Source organism: Ceratotherium simum, chromosome X (assembly GCF_057802395.1).
Source record: "Ceratotherium simum simum isolate JZ-2026a chromosome X, ASM5780239v1, whole genome shotgun sequence".
In the NCBI taxonomy this organism is placed as follows: domain Eukaryota; kingdom Metazoa; phylum Chordata; class Mammalia; order Perissodactyla; family Rhinocerotidae; genus Ceratotherium; species Ceratotherium simum.
This window is the reverse complement of record NC_141940.1, coordinates 21159761-21181008: the sequence shown is the minus strand read 5'-3', so window position 1 is coordinate 21181008 and position 21248 is coordinate 21159761. Positions and strand designations below refer to the sequence as shown.

The window sequence follows — 21248 nt, the reverse complement described above, 5'->3', positions numbered from 1 at the left end:
ACATTGCCTGAAATAGGGAAGTCAGGAGGGAAAGCTGTTTTGGGATGTGGTGTGGTGGTGGGAAGCGGAGGGATCAATTTGGCTAGGCAGATTGTTCAGCCTTTCCTTGAATGTGGTGACTGCCTTTGACTTCCTTAGCATTGCCCACAGAACCTAGAACTGAGCTCTGCATAAAATGGGTGCTAAACGAATGCTATTGGTGGAGATCACTAATAGCCACCTTGGATGGCAAACCCTGGTCCTCCTCTCGGACATTAAGTTCAGAGGGTCCTCTGGATCCCCATCCCCTTTCCACACAGATTCATAAAAATCTCTAGGCATCATCTTACCTACCAATTCCTACCAATTGCAAGCACATCCAGGGAGATGTCCCAGCAAACTGGGACGGTTTTCAGCTCTCCCAGCTTCAGAATATCTCTGCTGAACCCACCAGCTGGATGGTAGCAGTCTTCTCATGTTCTCCTCACCCTAAACTGTCCTTCCCTTTGGTTGGTCTTACTCTCCTCTTTTGCTTCAGTTTTCTTTTGAATGCTGATGACCAAGTCCCAGGTGTAGCCCCAACGCTCTCATTTCACAGTCGCCTGAAGAATCCAGCCAAATAATGCTGCATGCTAGTTTACCACTTTGCAGTGGCTACTTCAACCCTACAACTAAGCAACCTAAGATTCCTAGGAGCAGATAAAAGCCGTATGCAATCTGTCACTGTTTAGTTTTTATTGCTAAGATAATTCTACAAAGTTAATGAATAGCTGGGTTGGGGTGGGGGAGGGACACAGACAGAATGAATGAAGAGAAACTGTCATTGGTGGGCAGTCTCTGCTCTGCTTCTTAGCAGGACATTGGGTACATGGTGAGCCATTGATGGTACAGTTGTCATCATCACCATCATCATCAAAGTGCTTTTATGAAGTGCCTAATTTCTGGGGTTCTGAGCTGCACAGAGAACTACACAGCTCTGGACCTTCACTTTTAGACTGTGCATGATCTGAGACCAGATATTGATGTGGACATGTGCGCAATGGATTCAAATCTTCAGTAGGCTTAAATCACACATTATATGCCACCATCTATTCTACAGGATCCTGGTTATTTCTGGAGAAAAATCTATCAAGCAAATATGTCTTGTCTTCTCAATGATATTATTAGCTCCTTGAGGGCAAAGAACTCAACCTTACACTCCTGTCTACAGACCTGCTGTACAGGACAAATATAGATGCTCAGTAAGGACTAATTAAATCAACCAGACCTGATGGGTAGAGGCAGAGTACCTTTCAAGCTAATTAAATCCTTTGAACCTCAGTTTCTTCCTCTATCAAATGGGGATGGTAATTGTATCTAGAGACTTCATGGGGTTCTTGTGAGGATGGAGGGCCAATACATGTAAATAGCTTAGCACATAATCTAGCATTATCTGCTCAATTGTTAGCTATTAATTTAACAATATTAATTTCTGTCTCCTGCTTAAGTAAGAGAGAGACTATGGAAAAGGGTGAGGGTAGCAGCTCTCACACAAATCGAGTATTCAATTTAGCCTACAGAGGCACACTGGTTAGTTGCCTGTGCATTGGGATTTGAGGGACAAAAAAAGATACCCTCTCACATATATTCTTCACTTTTCTGCCGTAACTCGTCAACAGCGATGCTTTGATGGGTGTGTGTGTCGGTGTATGAGCGACTGGCTGGGAACGAAGGCCCGCGTGGGGATTTGCACTGGGAGCCAAGGCTAGGACTAATGTCGCTGTTATCAGGCACCTTTTTCAGTCTTCATTCAGTAAACATTTATAGCTAACCCAATCAATGCCAGGCGTCGTCCAGGAACTGGGGATCCTGCAACAGACCAGGCTCGCTCTCATGCCTCATTTCACAGACGGAAGAAAACAGGGAATAGGAAAAAATTCTCCGCAGGAGCGAGCCCCTCTGAGCGAGGATAGCCGCTTCCTGCACTCGTGCGCAGGCGCCAGGCCCCGGCGCCGCCGAGCTCTTCCGGCGCGGCGCGAGCTCCACCTAGTCCAATGGGGGCGCGGCGCCAGGGCCGCGCGTGCGTCCTGCAGCCTCGCCTGGAAGTCGGTGCCTCTGTGCTGAGCGCGAACCCGCGGAGATGAAGTAAGGCCTCAGCTTTCCTCGGAGGGAGGGGGGCGGACCGCCAGGAGAGCCCACCGCGGGTGGGGTGGCAGAGCGTCTGCAGGGCTGAGGGGCGGGAGAGGCGCGGAGACTAGAAAACTAGTCCCGTAGGTTTGCTCTCCCTTATCTCAGGCCAGGCCGCGCTTACTTGTCCGCTTGTCTGCCCCCTCTGCAGCCCTTTAACTAAAGTGAAGCTGATCAACGAGCTGAATGAGCGTGAGGTCCAGCTTGGGGTGGCAGATAAGGTGTCCTGGCACTCCGAGTACAAGGACAGCGCCTGGATCTTCCTGGGTGAGGCCCACATCTTTCTTCCGCAGAGCTCCTCGTTCTCTCTTGGCCTGCTTCCTAACATTTCAGCATCCCCGCCCTTCGTTCGTCCTGACACTCATCACCTACTTTTTTTTTCTTCTGCTGTCTGCCCGTAAATTGGTTTTCCATATCTCTTTTCTTCCCCGTTTCTAGTTTGCTCTCCCTGCCAAATCAGTGCTCACGGTAGTTACTGTCTGCCATTCACTGTGCTAAGAGTCTTGCCACTTGGTTTCTCAGAGACCATTATGACAAACTAAGGTGCAGAGAAGTTAATGGACTTCCTTAAGGTCACATAGCTAGTAAGTAGAACAGCCAGAACTATGAGATTCTAGAACTCATGGTCTTAGCCTCTATCGCATATTACTGCTAACTGCCCGCCCCTTCACTTCCCTTCCCTCAGAATTCATTTTCCTCATCTAATTAGCTCCTGCCCTCTGTCCATGGCCATGTTACCATCTCTGTATTTACTTTGTGTCATATCCAATAATTTGACAGTTCAAAAGGTTATTGCACCAGACATTGTACTAAGCACTTTATATTGTTTTCTTTTTGTATCTAATCTTCTCTCCTTGTTTATTTTCTCTAAAATTTTCCATGCTTTTTTTTGTTATTGTTGCTGAGATGTAACTTTTTAATTATTTTATTGAGGTCGTATTGGCTTATAACATTGTGTAAATTTCAGGTGTACATTATCATATTTCAGTTTCTGTATAGACTGCATTGTGTTCACCACCAATAATCTAGTTTCCATCCGTCACCATAGATATGTGCCCCTTTACCCCTTTCACCCTCCCCCCATATTGTTTTTAAAAATTCTTTTAAATTTATTGTTTTATTTAATTCTTATAACAATTCTGTGAAGTAAGTACCAATATCCCCGTTTTACAGATGAGGAGGGAAACATTTGCAGGGAAATTTATTTTCTATGAAATGCTTTACAGTTGTCTTTCTAATCCTTAGTCTATGTGAGGTGGGATTAATATTTGCCTATTTAAGCTGAATTTGGATCTTGGCTATGAATTTGTGGGTAAAGGGCAGATGAGTTCAAGATATGTTTTTGGAAGCAGAGTTTTGTGCTGGAAACTATCTTCTTTGTCCATAAGATTTTGGGTGTGAGGAGGATTAGTTTGGTTAGTGGTGACCCTGACCTTTCCACTTAAAGTTAACCACTCCTTTTTCTGTACACTTCTTGCTGCACCTTACATGTGCTTCTGTCATTGCATCAGACTGAGTTCTTTGAGGGCAGGCCCTCTGGCTTACTCTTCTTTGCACCCCCAGTGCCTGGCCTAGTGCATCGTATGTAGTGGACACTTGGTAAATGTTTCTTGAGCTGAGATGTGGTTTTCTCTTCTAGGAGGGCTTCCTTATGAACTGACTGAAGGGGACATCATCTGTGTGTTCTCACAGTAAGTCCCCTTTCATTTCCTGCATTCTGGGTCATCAGAGTAGTTTGCTTCCATGATGCATTTTGTGGCATCACAAAAGCCATTTCATTCTAGGCTTACCGGCCTCCTTGCATGGGGAGGGCTGTAGCTTCTGCTCTAGTCTAGATCAGTCCCAGGACATGGTTCTAAAACTCTCCCGATGTGGAAAATCCAAGAAGTTGGATGATTTAGGAGGCTGTCTTGGGGATTCTGATCTATTTTCATTGCTTTTTTACTGAGGCTTGTTCAGCCTGGGCCTACACTGGAACTGACTGGAACTCCCAGGAAGGTACTATGTTGGTCCATCTCCTTGTGCTCCTACAAACTAGCGGTAACCCGTGATATGATCACAGGGCCCTTCTGGGCCCACACCTGTGTGGCATTGTAGCATTAGGGCAAATCACAGAGGGGAAAAAAGCAAAAGGTTTAGGCAGTAGTTTGGTTTCTTTGTTTCTAGATGAGTGTAAGGTTAGTGAGCAGAGCCAATCTCTTTACCCAGAGGTTAAGAATCACAGGCTGATAAGGAACAAGAATGAATGGGAGAACTTCATATTCTTCACTCTGCTATGAGATGATAGTGGCAGCACTGGGCAGGAGAGAGCCTTAGCAACTCACACTGGTAGGGCAGCTTGTAGGAGAGGGGCTGGGCACAACCCCAGAGCTACATAGAGTGGCTAGACAGTCCATAGGACCAGAGGGCTGTGGCCCCTGGGTTGTGTAGCTCTCAGGGGCAGAGGACTGTTGCAGAGAAGTTGGACAGCATGTACAGGCAGAGGACCGTGGTGGAAGGGGTTCAGCAAGCAGACACAGCCAGTACACCCTGGCAGTGGCATTCCCATGGCAGGACCATCCCATAAGCAGAGGGCCCTTGCTGAGTGGTTGGGCAACTTAGCGGGTAGCAGGTTCTGGCTGAGTAGTTGGGCAGCATGTAGGACGGAAGGCCGTGGGAAAGAAACTGGACAGTACACGTGAGAAGAAGCCCATGGTAGAGGGCTTGGGCGGCCGACGCAGGCAGAGCACCCTGCAGGGACTGAGGCTGCTTCCTCAACTTCAGGCCATCGGGAAGTTCACAGCAGGTGCAGCCTATAATTTCCACCCCTTTGTGGTACCTCTGCTTGGTCCAGCCTTCCATCTAGGAGCTGTTTTTGTCTTATTTGCAATGAGTGGTGATCAGCTAGTGTATTTATTCTAATTCTCTATTCTGGTTACACACATTGCTCTCCATGAAGATTGCCTTTGCCACTGATAACAGTGGCTTTCAAAAATATTTTGTTTTCTGATTATTAATGTATAGTCATTATAGAACATTTGGCAAGAGGAAAAAGTATAATGAAGGAAATAGAATGTACTTTAAGGAAAAACTGTTAACATTTTGGTGTATTTCTTTATTGTCTTTTTTAAGTGTTGGGCATTATTTCCAATATTTTGCTGTTATAAATTATATTGCAATGTATATCATAGTATCTACATCTTTGTATGCATCCCTGATGGTTTCCTTAGTGAAATTACTGGATCAGTATGTTAGCATTTTTAAGATGTTTTATAAACATGCCAAATTGTCCTCTGAAAAGGTTATATCAATTTCTACTCTCACTAGAATGCCCATTTTTCTGAATCCTAAGAGCAGTGGTTATTTAAAAGAATATTTGCCATATTCCTTCTCTATTACTTTACTTTGCCTTTATTTCATCATCGGTGAGGTTGAACATCTTTTCATAGATTTACAGGCCATTGTTATTTTTTTCTTTATAAATTGCTTATTCATATCCTTTGCCTATTTTTTTCTGTTGGTGTGTTCCTCATTTTCTTATTGATTTTATAAGAGCCCTTCATGTATTAAGGATATTAACTCTTTGTTATAACACTTTGTCACGTATTGTATTACTGACTTATTTTTTTTCAATTTGATGGGTTATACTACATTGACATCATTATTTCTTGATGCTCAATCTGTCCCAGTCTGGTCTGTAGGAGTCCCTTCAAGCCAGCTCCTATATTCTTTTTTTCTTTTACTTTTTTTTTTTGTGTGTGTGAGGAAGATCAGCTCTGAGCTAACATCCGTGCCAATACTCCTCTTTTTGCTGAGGAAGGCTGGCTCTGAGCTAAATTCTATTGCCAATCCTCCTCCTTTTTTCCCCAAAGCCACAGTAGATAGTTGTATGTCATAGCAGCACATCCTTCTAGTTGCTGTATGTGGGACGCTGCCTCAGCATGGCCGAACAAGCGGTGTGTCGGTGCACACCCGGGATCCAAACCCGGGCTGCCGGTAGCGGAGCGCACTCACTTAACCGCTAAGCCAAAGGGCCAGCCCATTACTTTTTAGTTTGAAATAATTTCAGGCTTAAAACAGGAAAGTTATAAAATAGTATAAAGAATAACTGTATCCCCTTCAGTCACAGTCCCCAGATGTTAGCATTTTACCACATTTGCTTTGTTATTATTTTTCTCCACTTAAACTTTTTTTTTCAGAACCATTTGAGAGTCAGTTGCAGACATGATGCCCATGCATCCCTAAATTCTTCAACATGTATTTTCCAAAAAACAAGGACACTATAACCTCAGTGTAGTGACCAAATTCAGGAAATCAACACTGATACACTAGTATTATCTAACCTGTAGACTTTATTCAACTTCACCAGTTTTCCTGATAATGTCCTTTATAGCAAAAGGAAAAAAAAATTGCTTTCTGGTCCTTAACCTGTGATATAAATTGCAAATATTTTCTCCTAGTTTGTCAATTGTCTTTTGACTTTGCTTATTGTGATTTTTTTTTTTTGCTATGCAGAACTATTTTTTTATTTTTTCATTCTTTCATTCATATGTTTAAATTATGGTAAAATTGACTTTTTTAGGACGTGTGCAGTCCTATGAGTTTTAATATATCTATATATTTATGTAATCACCCCACAGTTAAGATGAAGAACAGTTCCATCACCCCAAAAAATCCCTCGTGCTGTCCCTTTATAGTCTACTCCTCTAGTGTTTTATGTGGTCAAATTTATCAGTCTTTTATTGCTTCTGCGTTTTGAGTCATAATTAGAAAGTATTTCTCTCCACCCACCCACCTGTGTTCTCTTCTAGTACTTAAATGATTTCAATTTTATACGTTGAAATCTCTGATCCATTTAGAGTTATTCTGATCTGTAGTGTGAGATACGAATCCAATTTCATGTTTTTTCAAATGGCTGTCCAGTTGTTCCAACAACATTTATTAAAAAAGTCCATATTTTTCCCAGCAAATTGGAATCCCACCCTTATCATATACTAATTTTTCGATATATACTTGGGTCTCTTTCTTGGCTTCATTCAGTTCTGTTGGTCTGTCTGTCTCTTCATGTGCCAGTACCACACTAACTAATCATAGAAGCTTTTTAGTGTGTTTAGTATCTGGGAGAGTTATTCCCCCTCATTGTTCTTTTTTAAAGTTTTCCCAGTTATCCTTACATGTTCACTTTTCCATAAGAACTTTAGAATCAACTTATCCAGCTCCAGGAAGAAAAAACACAACTTGTATTTTTAATTGGGATTACATTATATTTAAGTATTAACTTGGGGGAAGATTTTGCTATCTTGATGATGTTGAGTCATCCTATTCAAGAACAAGGGATGTCTTTATGTTTGTTCAAGTCGATGTTTGTGTCTTTCAGGAGTTTTAAGAAGTTTTCTTTATATAGGCTTTGTACATTGCTTGTTGTTAAGTTTATTTCTAAGTATTTTATCTTTTTCATTACTGTTATAAATGGAGTTTCTCTTTCATTATACCTTCTAACTGGTTATTGTTTGTAAGAAGGTGATTTGTTTTTGTCAACTGTATATCCTGTTACCTTACTGAATTGTTATGTTGTTTGTTTTTATCACTGTTTATTGTTGATTCTCTTGGGTTTTCTATATATACTATCATGTATAATCTTCAAACAGGTAGTTTTACTTCTTCTTGTTTCATTTCTTATATCTGTTTTCTCCTAATTGCATTGGTCAATACCTGCAATATTAAACAGTGTTAAATAGTTCCTGACCTTAGTCGAATCATCTCTAGTATTTTCTGTTAAGTAAGATGCCTAGATTTCGGGCTGAGGTGTATGTATGTGATCATGTTATAACATATCTATCAATTCCTATTTTATTTTTATGACTTTATTTTTAATTTATGAAGCTTTAACTTACCTGGCATTTATTTTGTATAAGGAGTAAGGTGGAATTTTTTCTATTTCCTATTTAATTAATTTCTACTTGTATCTTTATTAATTCCCCTCTGCTTTCCTTAGATTTGCTTTCTTTTATATTCATTCTTTCTTTTTTAACAGTAAAATTCTTTAAGGTTACAGATTTTCCAGAATATGGTTTTAGCCATACCCATTAAGTTTTGATATATATTCTTCTCATTTTTGTTATTTTCTAAATAGTCTGCCATCAATTATTTTTCTTTATTTTGTTTCACTTTCTCCTTCATCCGGTTGTTAGCTAGGAGAGTAGGTTTCAAGTTCTAGTTTGTAGCATGTTTTTTGTTTAAAAAATTATTTCCAGCTTTATAACATTGTGATTGGAGAACATGCTCTGTTCTATTTTGGGATGATATTGAGGTTTACTTTGGGACCTATTCTGTAGTCAGTTTTAATATGTGTTTCATGAATTCTTGAGAAGAAATTGTCATCTTTTTGTAAGATTCAAATTTATCTGTCTATCTACTAGTCTGACATTAGTATTTATTAACAGTATAATTGTTATGTTATTAATTATATGTTTATTTGTATTTATATTACATAATTATATATTATATTAATTAATTCCTCTGACCTTATTTTTGTCAACTTTATGTGTTATGAACTTAAAGTGGTGTGTTAAAATCTTTCATAGCTTTAACTATTAGTTTCTCTGTATTTCTAATCATTTTTAATTAAATTTTTGATCTGTTAATTTGTGTATAGTTTCCTGATTTATATCTTTGTTATGCATTAGGATATTTTGCATTGTAAAAGAGCCCTCTTAGTCCCATTTAATGTTTTTTTGGCCTTGAATTCATCTATGATCTTAATATTACCACCCATTTTTTAATTGGGTATTCCTGCTATATCCCTGTCTAACTTTTTATTTTTAATCTTTATATGTTATCTTGTTCTAGATGTATCTCCTGTACAGACTATATTATTTGAATTTTGTTTTGTCATCCAACCTGAAAGTTTTTGCATTTTAAATCAATAGTGTCTTACTCTTCTATAAAATAAATAGATATGGAGAAATTGTTAACATTAATCTGGTGCGGGACAAGAAGACTGGGAAATCCAAAGGATTCTGTTTCCTCTGCTATGAGGACCAGAGGAGCACAATTCTGGCCGTTGACAATTTTAATGGGATCAAGGTGAGTGTGCTTACTAAGCAGGATTTGGCCTGACTTCTCCTGTGTGCAGGGGTTTGGTTTCATTTCCCACCTGGTCGCCACAGTCTTAAGGACATTACTGGTCAGCTGGGTGTGTTGTGAGGGTTGCAGCAGTGTGGGGACATACTGACCAGGAAATGATCCTCGGAAATAGTTGTATTGGCTCATGACCCTGAGAGCACTTGTTGCTTTTCCTCATCTGTTAGCAAACCAGGGGCTCCCCAGGAGCATAGGTATTATGCCCCTCCTCCCCAAGCAGGCATCTGTTGCTCCCCTTTCACTCCTCATACTCCGCTCTCATCTCTTCCATGCTGTCCTGTGTCAGGGGATTTGGGCTCCGTCATGGCTTCATGACCTAGGACATAGCTGTGTATGTCTGTCATATGTCTCCACAGACTTAGCAATACTGGGCCCTGGAAATTCTCTAGTTACAATCTGATGACAAATTCTACATAAGTAACTCATTCTGAAGTTTTCTTTGCTCTGTGCCCTCTTACTCCCGCCCTTGTGAGACGTTGGGCTGCGAGAAGGAGATGAGGCAAGGGAGGCTTATCTGTGCTCCACGTGGTCCCTGCACTCATTTAGGAAAAGCACTGCAGTTAAATGAGCATTGTCACCGGTTGGGGGGTGACGCTTGACTTGGAGAGTTTGTCACTGATTGCACCAGTATGGAACAGCTGGAGACTATTGGACGGGGTGGAACAAGCTTCTAGGCTTGATGTTTAAGAGAGCCAGCAGTCAAAGGGAGTCACCATAAAAGGAAGGTTTTCAAAGTGTTTTGAAATGGGGAATAGGATAGAGGACAGAAGCCACTCAGGCTTAAAGGTAAGCATAAAAATCTGCTGTTGTATTGGAACGATAAAAGCCAGACTTTTTAAATTTTCAATGGCTTTGCCTATAGAATAAGTCTGTATTTGCCTGAATCTTTTTAAGTGAGGGGTTAATTTTTTGTTGACCACCTGGAGAGTTGTGAATCACAGTGTAAGTATCAGTGTGAGTCAGTTGTTCCAGTATGGTGGGGGTAGGACAAGTGTGAAGGCTAAAGAAAAAAAGTGGTCTTTTCTAGATTCCTTCCCCCCTCCCAACTATCGGTGTGCCTTGGCCTCATCCTAATCACTGTATGGAGAAAGCAGCTGTAGCATTGAGCCTGATTTCAGGAATTCCTTCCAGCTGCCAGGCTTTTTCTTGGTATGTTTCACTGTAAATTAATGTTACAGATTGAGGGTAATTCATTGTTTGTGCATCTAAATTCTCGCAGTTTTCCCTGCTGCTTGTGCTTTGGGGTGGTACTTCCCAGCCTTTTTTCACTTCTTGGCACACACAGAACATGAAAATATTTGTATGGTACACTGGGGTAAACTGATGCTGCTGCTGGTACAACTGCCCCGAGGGCGCCAGCAGCCCCAGGCCCCACCTGGCTGCCCCGAGGGCTGAGCGAATTAATATTTAGGTATATGTGCTGTGACACACCAGTTGGGCACGTCTGCTTTAGAGATTTCCTCAGAAATAGAATTAGCAGAAAGGTAATGGGTGTGGTTCAAACCCTGGCTTTCTGTAGCTGAGTTCAAATAGTTTGTTAGGAGGGCTGTCTTTGCTGAAGCATTGCCTGTCTGTGTTAGATCAAAGGAAGAACTATCCGAGTGGATCATGTGTCTAACTATCGGGCTCCTAAGGACTCAGAAGAAATGGATGATGTGACCAAAGGGCTCCAGGAGAAGGGCTGTGGGGCTCACACCCCTTCACCGAGTTCATCTGAGGGCTCTGAAGATGACAGACCCACAAAAAAACACAAAAAAGGTAAAAGCGTTAAGACCCAAGAGAAGATTCTGGGTAGTCTTAGTGTTTACTTTTCCTAGGATTCAACGAGAGTTGATAATCAGTGCTTAAGTGTGAACGGGGAAGGTGTGGAGAACCTTACTTTAATTGGGAAAGGAGATGTATCAGTGGAAGTCTAATATTATCGTCTGACTTCCGTCCCCCCAAATTTGTATGTTGAAGTTCCGGTACCTCAGAATGTGACTCTATTTAGAGGTAGTGTCATTAAAGAGGTAAATAAAGGTGGGAATTGCCTTCTACACCGACTTGACATATCGAGGGTGACGGACATCCAATTTGGCTTCTATACTTTTCTGGAAGTATAGACTATGACTGCTTCATGCTGCTGCCAGGGATGCTTTCCTTTTACATATACTCCATCTCCTCCATCTTCCTTTTCTTATTGATTGAACCCCTTTGTCCCTCTAGACAAAAAGGAAAAAAAGAAAAGAAAGAAAGACAAAGAGAAGACTGACCGGGAGGTACAGGCAGAGCAGCCAGCCTCCTCATCATCACCCAGAAGCAAGGCGATAAAGGAAAAGGATGACCCTGGCTCTAAAAAGTCCAGCAGCAAGAACTCAGAGAGGGGTCAGAAGTCAGAGTCCAGGGAGGAGCAGAAGCAGCACCCCAGCTCCCCTGAGGCCACGATGACCTGTCGCAGTGGAGCAGAGGACCGAGAGAGGGAGCCCAAGAAGGAGAAGCCCACGCACGAACACAAGTCCTCAAGCAGGAGGGAAGAAAGAGAAGACAAGAACAGGGACAGAGACAGAGGTCGAAACTCAGACACGCATTCTAGCCGGCACAGTGAGCGTTCTGAGGGGCGTAGTCACAAAAGTAGAAGTAGGAGCCAGGATAAATCTCATAGGCATAAAAGGGCCCGGCACTCCTGGGACCAGGAGTCCTCTAATCCCAGTGACCGCAGGCATCACTGACGCTGCAGCCTGCTCAGCTCCTCGGTAGAATTGGAAATTAACTACGTTTCTAAAATGCAATCAAATTCAGTTATGCTTTTACTATTTCTCTATGTAGAATCTCTGAGCTGAATTCTTGTCATCCCTTGCGTATTGGAGTGATTGAGAGAGCTATAGTTTCAACAGCCGAATGTCCTGGAGCAAGATCCATTGTTCCTGGGAATACACTTGGTACTTATCAGAGTATGTATCCTAAATTGGGGTTCATGAATATGGCCTTTGAAGTTATGACCCCACTGTATGATGAAATGTCCAAGAAAGGGGAAATACCAGGCAATTCTAGGCTTTTAATCTGTGTGCTAGATGGTTAGAACCGTTGCAGTGACCTTTCCAGTTGGCAGATAGAGCCATGGAGTGGAGAAGCCTGGGTTACCTAGGTTCAGACAGCTTGATGCAAATGTGATAACGATTCTTAACATCAGCCTGCTCCCCCCCTTTCTTTTGAAATTTTAAACGTCTTTTTTTTTTTTTTTTTTGCTTTTTGTTTTTTGGTTAATATGTCTCCACGTGTTTTCTTGCAATTTATTTTTATTGAGATGAAATTCACATAACATTAACCATTTTAAAGGGAACAATTCGGTGACATTTGGTACATTCACAGTGTAAACCACCATTAAAACCATCATTGCTGTCTACTTCCAAAATGTTTTCATCACCCCAAAGTGAAACCCTGTACCCATTTAGCAGTTACTCCCCATTCCCTCCTCCTCTTTTCCCTGGCAACCACCAATCTGCTTCCCATTTCTATGGATTTACTTATTCTGGACATTTCGTATAAGTGAAATACAATATGTGGCCTCTTGTGTCTGGCTTCTTTCACTTAGCATAATGTTTTCAAACGTCATCCATGGTGTAGCATGCATCAGTACTTCATTCCTATTTATGGCTGAATAATATTCCATTGGAGGGATATAACACGTTCCGTTTATCCCTTCATCAGTGGATGAATGCTTGGGTTGTTTCCACCTTTTGCCTAGCCAGCTCCCTTTCCATGTTCCAGACATACCAGGCTACTTCGGGGCTTAGTCTGCTTTTCAAGTAGCTGTTCTTGCTAAGAAGGGAACACTTTTTCAGCTCCATTGCATATCTGTCTGGTCTGCTTGGCAATTCTTTCTCATTTTGAGAGTCTTGTCATTCTACTTTATCAGTCCTTCCTTTATGAGTTTGGTAGGAATTACTACACAGGACCTTAATACCCTTGCTGAATTTTTAAAATTGAATTTCTGACCCTGCAAAACAGAGGACTAGAGCTTTAAGAGTGAGCACACTAAGTTAGATTACCTGGTGTGTTAGTTTGAGTCCTAGATTCGACGTGCAAGAGATTTTGGGGGGAAAATGCCCATGAAGGAAAGTGAGGAGGGAGCTGGAGCAGTCTGGGAAAGCTGTCAGACTATGATGTAGGTCTAACCTCTGGAGAAGAGAGAGAAGGAAAGAAGCGAGATTGGGTCGGAAAAGTCTTAGACTGCTGTGGAGTTGTAAGGACGTTTCAGCAAGACCCATGGTGAGTCCTTGAGCCAAAGTTGCCTGTCAGAGTCTGCTAGATCAGCCTTGGTAAGCAGGAGTCCTTGCTGTTGGGCCTCCATCAGCCATTGTGGCCACTCTGCTTATGTGTCCATCGTGCCAGTTGTGTGGTAGCCATTGAGAAAGCCCGAGCACCTGAGTCATTTTGTCTGCTTGGTGGGTTAGTGCTTCTTCCATGGTGGACGCTCTCTGGTGGGTGTTAACATGTGATGCAGGAATTTTTCAGACTTGGCCTGCTCTCACATGTCAATCCACAGCCTTTGCTCCAGACCTCGTTGTCTCTGATCTTCCAGCCCTTTTCTTTCCAGGCTCCCATTTAGATGGTCAGGCCATTGGACACTGCCCAGGAGTCTGTATATGTTCAATAAATAGTCTCACTTCAGGCCACTTCTTCCACAGCAAGTCAAGTGCACTGCTTGCAGTTCCGTCCTTTGGAAAAATTTTCCTTCTCCACCCCTGAACGTGGCTGTAAAAGCGGATACCATCCATCCTCATTTTGCACCCACGTACTGAGCTGACCCATCTGTAAACCAAGCTCTAGCTGTTTCCTCCTTCAGCTGGTCATACAGGAACCTGCATATGGCCATAGGTGCAAATATATGATAGGGGCTACCACTCTCTACGTCTTTTAGGTTTTTAATATTGGCACTGATTACTCCATCTTCCCTGGGATGTAATATTGTTTTTGATTTATATATCAATCAGGGATTTACCAAAGAAATAAGCAGCAGGGTATACATATCCTACTGTAAGCCAGTTCCTTGTGATAAAGCATGTATGTGTGTGTGTTTGCATGTATATGAGTATGTGTATACATATATATACACATACATATATATGGCAAGAAATTGGCTTATGCAGTTGTGGGGGCTGGTTAGGCAAGCCTGAAATTTATAGGGCAGGCTGGCAGGCTGGCAGGCTGGAAACTCTTGAGCAGGAGCTGATATTGCAATCCACAGGCAAAATTTCTTCTTCAGGGAAATCTCAATTTTGCTTTTAAGGCCTTCAGCTGATTGGATGAGGCCCACCCAGATTATCTAGGATAATCTCCTTTACTTAAAATCAACTGATTATAGATGTTAACCACATCTACAGAATACCTTCACAGCAACATCTAGATTAGTTGATTGACTAACTGGGTACTATAGCTTAAGCCAAGTTGACACAGAAAAGTGTCACAGTTGACTCTCTTGTCCATGGTGGTCGGGGGGGCAGTTTCAGAGGTTTCCACTTGGCTTTCCTCACTGTGACAGTTCTTACCCTGCAGGCCAAGGACCCATGTGGGGTTATTTCCAGCTACCAACCCGGTTCCAGTTACACAGTTGAGGACTGGAAAATGCCCACTGGGTAGGTCTGCAGGCCCACTCTGAGTCCTGTTTTAGCCAGGACTTCAGTTATTACTTGGCCCTCGAAGCCCCCAGTCTAACAGAAGCCATGATGATGCTTCAGGTCTCTAGGTATCGATGTCAACTTTGATCTTGAGTCCAGTATTCCTCAAACGTCTAGCTGTTCTTTCCCCAGTGTACAGACCCCCATGTAGGTGGCTATAGGTCCCTTTAGGGAAGTACGGGGGGAATCATCGCATACTCGCCATTGTCCTTCCTCCTAGGGACCCAGCTACCTCTGCCAGATCTGAAAATGGTCTGAAGTCTGGAACTGAGCAAGGAATTAGGACTTTTTATTGGGGGAACCTCCCTCGATCCTCTGCTCCGCCACTCTTGTCTTTTTCAGTTTTTAGATCTTGAGCAATACCCTTGTTGGCTGGCCATCTGTACTGCTCCTAGGGACACTGTGGTCCATTCGCCATCTCCACAACTCCCTGTGGGTAAAGCCTCCTTGGCTGCCCTTCAGACCTTGTGGTTTGTTTTGGTATTTGTGGCCTTCTGGCTTCTGATGGGTAAGCACATCTACCTGGTATCTATTACTCTGGGGCCGCAGCTCTCTGGTGGTTTCTTACTGCCATCTCTGGCCTGCAGAGCCTCTGCACTTAGTGATGCTAGTGCCCCTTTCACAGTGCCTTCCTTATGGCCTCGGTGAGTGGGGTGTCCTCTGGGCTCCCCTGTGGAACACTACCCTCTGTTGGGGGTTTTGACCTCATGTAATTTATCCACTCCAGCATGCCCACTTCCCCCTGCCTTTTCATTCCTTCCTCTGCCATTTGTCATGGCAGCTCAGGCCTTTCTACTTTTCTCTGGTGGCCATCACTTTCTATGGGCCACTAAGTGCCACCTTAGTGGAGATTTCTCACCCCCTGTGGTCCTTGCCAGGGCGTTAAATCCTGTATCCTGAGAAAGTGCTCCCAAGTCTCAATTCTTGCTTTTCTGGCCCTCTTGATAGAGCACCCTTGAAATCCAAACCCAGTGCTTCCTTGGCTCCTGTCAGTACCAGCCAGCTAATTCTTGCAGCTCTTTGGTGTGTTCTCTCCTGTGTTAGGCCCAGCACTGCCCCGGCCAGGTTATGCTGGGATCTAAGCCTAGTTTTCAGCTTAGTCTCCAGGAGAGGGGCTGGACTCAGCTCCTCAGAAAGAGGCACCAGTTGCCTTGTGGGGGAAGCAGCCTCTGCAGCATCTTCCAGCACAGGGGAGGTGCTAGCTCTTCCTAGGGTATGCTGGTCCCCTCTGCACTCTGAGGGCTGGGCGGGGATTTCTGCAGAACCAACACCCTCATGGGTGTCTGGCCAGATGTTCCCATCCCATATTTCAGGGTCCCAGAATTTTTCAACCACATGAAATCACGTGGCCCTCGCTTCAGCAAAGCAGACCTACTACGTGTTAAATATTGAGTATTTAATCTCCCTGGAGTTCTGCAACTCGAGTATGTCCTCTCTGTTGCTCAGCTCTATTTGCTTCTCCACTGTAGGAAGTAAGGGCCTCTTTGTAAGCTCCACGGAAGCCCTCTGGCTGTCACACTTAGTCTTTAGGTACTTATTAACTCATGTTTCTCATTATTCTGCTGCAGAGCATAAGTACAATTGAATAGTGTCCAGCCATCTCTGCTGTCTCTGTAGGCCTTATTCCTCCCATATCTTTCAAAAGTCTGAATCACCACATCTGCAAGGCCATTCTCCCAGGTCATCTCCAGAGAAATCTTTAGCAGTTGGACTGCCACCCCGTGCCTAGGACTACCCATGCCCCACACTCCCGTCAGGACAGTGTCTGTTTTGCTCATAGGCAATGACTAAAGCAGTCCCAGAACTCCATCTTATCACAGCCTGTTTTCTTGGACCAGCACTGGCACCATTTGTTCTAGTTTGGGTTCTCTGAGAAGCAGGTGTCAACATGGGATTAGACGTGGGCCGGCCCCGTGGCTTAGCAGTTAAGTGTGCGCACTCCGCTACTGGCGGCCCGGGTTCGGATCCCGGGCGTGCACCGACGCACCGCTTCTCCGGCCATGCTGAGGCCGCGTCCCACATACAGCAACTAGAAGGATGTGCAACTATGATATACAACTATCTCCTGGGTCTTTGGGGAAAAAAAGGAGGAGGATTGGCAATAGATGTTAGCTCAGAGCCGGTCTTCCTCAGCAAAAAGAGGAGGATTAGCATGGATGTTAGCTCAGGGCTGATCTTCCTCACAGAAAAAAAATAAGAGGATTAGATGTATAAGAGATTTATTAGGGAAAATGCCTGTGGAGAAAATGGGGAGAGATCCAGAGTAGTCAGGGAGAGCTGTTGGACTAAATGCAGGTCTAACCCCTGTGCAGGAGAGAGGGAAGGAAGAAAGGGTGGGTAGGAAAAGTCAGGCTATGTGGTGCAGTTCTAAGAACATTTTGGCAAAGCAACTGTGTCTGTTGGGAGACGTGGTCCACCAGGGGCCCTGAGCATCCCTGCACGTTCTTGGTGAGGGTCATTAAGCAAGGCTTATCTGCCTCCTGATATTGAGCCATTTCTGTAGGGCAAGGTGAGCGCAGTATGACTACCATTTAACTTCTTGCTTCCCAGGGGAGGGGCACTGGTTTCTTCATTGCTCAAAAGTCCCAGGTCCTTGACCCCATGTTCCTCAGCTGTAATTCATCCCACTGTATGGGTGGCATTCATCTGAGCCCATTGCATTGCCCTGTGGCACTTGGGGGCAGGGGAACTGGCAAAACTATGCTGATACTCATGCTGTTTGCTGTGTTGTAGTCAACTGTCTTGTTCTAACCCATTAAGTCACTGTCTACTTTCTGCACCTGTGAAGTAGTCACGTCTACTTCTTGCTATCCTTTGTGAGGGGGGTTCTTCCCTGAATGCATTCCTGACCCAAAGTCACGTGTTAGGGGAGTCCTGTGTCTCGCAGGAATGGCCTGTCTTCGTATCTCTGCCACACTCTGTCGTTGGCTGAGAACAGCCTGTGGGAAGTTGGGCCTTGGTGATAATGCAGTGATGATGGATTTCAGCTGCAGCACTGTTGGATTTCAGAGCTCAGCAGCTGTGGCCGTAGGTCACTTATGCTTCCTGCACTCAGAGACCTGAGAGGCGCGTGTACACCCTGCACTAGGTCCAGCCTGAAACAACCAGCTAGTCATTGGTTTTAGTTAGTCTTTGGGAACAGTGAATGTATACTTGTTCCTTTCATGGGTTCACTTCACAGAAGACGGTTGTTGGAATTCGTTGGACAAATTCCCAGTGACCTCAAAGCTAAACAGCCACGTTGAATGAAGTACTCATTAAGAATGCTTTTTAGTTGTTGGTGTCTCAATATTTCTTTCATATGGCCTAATTAATACCCTAGGCTTTCTGTCTGGCTCTATTTTTGCTTCCTCTAACCTATTAGGGCATATACCTACTAAGGATCTGTCTTAGCAGTTTATGGACTCATTGAATCTTAAATTGGAAATAATCCTTGTCTGGTACAGGATGTCCCTTCTGTAAACAGGTTTTGAAGCTCTTTGAAAGGAATAGCCTCATCATTGTCTAAATGGTATTCCAGTGAAGTGTAAAGTGTTCTGTACTGTGCTGTTAGGACCAAAAAATAAGGTCAAGTGTTTCCTGGTGTCTTTTATTTTATCTAAAAATGTAAACTTAGACGACATAATTTTGGGTGTGATTATTTGCACTAGAAGGATTTTAACCTAGTGTTCTTCCTTTACTAAATAAGTGGTCCCTGATTTCTGCAATTGTTACTGGAAACCATGTCATAAAACAGATGATAAGAGCAGGTCATATTTTTCAGTAGGAAATAATCAACAATTACATTCATTATAAGCATTTGGTATTCTATAAATTAAGTATGACCACTAGTATGTCATCAAAGATATGTTGGTCCCTAGATGAATCATTAAAAATACTGAAATTATGTGCCAGGTCCTATAAAGGGACAAAACCATATGACACATGTTAATTAAGTTACTCTAAAGTGTATGCTTGTCACACAAATATATAGCTATTGTACATTTAATCAAAGGCCAATATACTCTCTATAATGCATATCAGTCAAAAATTTGGTTACTGTTTGCCAGCTTAGAATTTAGAGGAGTACTTTGAGGACGATTGAATATGACCTAGCCTCTTTTAAAGAGGTCATTGAAAAGAAATGCTCTCTTTTTTCTCATGCCTCATAAGAAGCTGAGGCATTTGATATCCTTCCATTCACCTTAGGTTAGGGTTAGAATTGGCTTAAGAAGTGATGTTGGTGATGACTATGATGTTTCTTCAAGAGAAAGGCATTTATTACCAAGCAGCAAAAAACCTTCATGATTATTAATTTAAATCTCTAAGTTCTTTGGATTTTTATTAGTATACCATATGATTGCTAAATCATAAAGTATGCTGTCTGTAACACACATCTTATTTTGTGTGCTGATTTTACTTATCTCATATTCTGTGTTTATATTGTCACTCTCCTTGTCATTTTCAGTGACTGTATAGCATTCTTTCCTGATAATACACCACACCAGTCCCTCACTTGGATTGTTTTAATTTTCATCCTAATTAATAGTACTACTATGAACATTTTTATACAGAGTATTAAAAATTTTTCCTTTTGTATTATTCCCTTGGACCGCATTCCCCAAAGTGGAGTTATCAGGTCCAAATGTACAGACAGAACCATACCTTGTCTTACTTGTTAGATGGCTTTTCAGAAAGATCAAGTTTGTGGAACCATCAGCACTATAGAGTTCAAGTGTAATTCTTTCCCTACATTCTGGACAACACTAGATTTTATCATGTTATTCCTTTTCTTCTCTGAAAGGTATATTGTCATACCTTCAGGTTATTCTAATTTGCATTTTTCTTTCATTGCAATTGAGGCCGTGCATTGTTACTTTAGGTGCTTTCATCTATTATATTTAAATGGCTCCATTTCCAAGGACTGTAGGTACTAGCTTATACATTCTTAATGTATTTTGGCCAGCAGGCTTTGAACAGCTATGGTAGGCACCTTTACTCCCATTCTGGTACCTTTTGACATTTAGCTCATTAGACAAAAAACATTTTAAATTTTTTTTTTAAACAAAATATTTTTTAAACATTTTAAAAAATTTAAAAATGGGGACTGACTTTATTTGAAGCTACAAATGCAACCATAGAAACAGACCAAAGCAGTGACACCAGGAAATAGTAGCTGTCAAATAGCACGCTCGCGATTTCTCTCCTTCCATTCTCACCTCCCTCCTTCTTTTCCTCTCTCTCTGTTTTCTGCCTTTTTGAGGGGGAACATTCAATTAGACTTCTTTCTCAAGTCATACGTTAAACTTGTTATCTATAGACTCTCTCAGGAAGGATGCTCAACCCATTGGTAATAGATTGCTTCTGGAGGGGAGAACCAGGTGGCGGCTGGGAGAGGAGAGGGGAAGAGGCTTACTTTTCACTGTACCTTTTGTAACTTTTGAATTCTGAACTGGATTTGTATTGCTTATTAATAAAACAAAGCCATATGTAAGATCAGTGTTTGTCATTACTGTGGACCTTTAAAAACTAACTTTAAAACTTATGCTGCTGCATATGATGAACTTCAGTATGTAAGGGCAAGAATGAGACAGTAGATGAAGGCAGCCAAATTTAGGTACATGTGATACTTGGGCAGAACTGCCTGCCATTCCATTTGTTAAAGTTCAGTAAACATAACATTTATGGACTATAGGTGCAGCATAAAGGAAATTTACTTGCCTAGAAATATTTCCCCGAGGAGTTTTAGATAAGGCTGGGACCTTCCTCTGACCTAAATTCTTGGATAAAGCTGAGGTATGAGAATGACTGGTTGATCATCTTCCTGTTTACTGAGTGGGTAGAGGGAGGCCAGAGTGGTGTTACTGTCCCATGGAAGCAGTTTCTAGCCAAGTACTGTCTGAGGCCAGCTGGCAGGTGCAGGTTCTGATTTTCTCTTTGTGATTCCTTGACTTTGGTGTTCTAGATGGGGCCTGTCCTTTCTCCAGCAATTGCGTTTTGGCAAGTGCAGGGGCACAGGTATGACTGGAAAGCATGAGCTACCTGCTGGCCACATTGGTGGTTTATGTGTCTTGAATGCCTGGAGGCTTCAAAGCCCCTCTGAGGAGTCAGATCTCTGCACTGCCCTAGGTGTTTGAGGATAGACTTTGGAATGAACTTTCAGGGAACCCCTCAACCTAATCTGAATTGACTAGTGTCCCTGAGGCCATGTACTAACTAGACTTGCACCGTCCAATAAGGGAGCCACTAGCCACACGTGGCTGTTTAAATTGAAATAAAATGAAAAATTCAGTTCCTCAGTCAGTCACACGAGTGACTCAAGAGTCATGTGGGGCTAGTGGCTAC

The 21248-nt window shown here is 42.7% G+C and overlaps 1 protein-coding gene across 1 annotated transcript; it reads left to right on the top strand.

Moving 5' to 3' along the window:
- The first annotated feature begins 1999 nt into the window (after positions 1-1999).
- On the top strand, positions 2000-20397 carry RBMX2 (RNA binding motif protein X-linked 2). The gene is made up of 6 exons (XM_004437287.3): positions 2000-2103; positions 2297-2412; positions 3785-3836; positions 9081-9210; positions 10848-11025; positions 11473-20397. Exons 1-6 carry the CDS (start codon positions 2099-2101, stop codon positions 11973-11975), a joined length of 984 nt encoding a protein of 327 aa, XP_004437344.3. The 5' UTR covers positions 2000-2098; the 3' UTR covers positions 11976-20397.
- Positions 20398-21248: the final 851 nt, after the last annotated feature.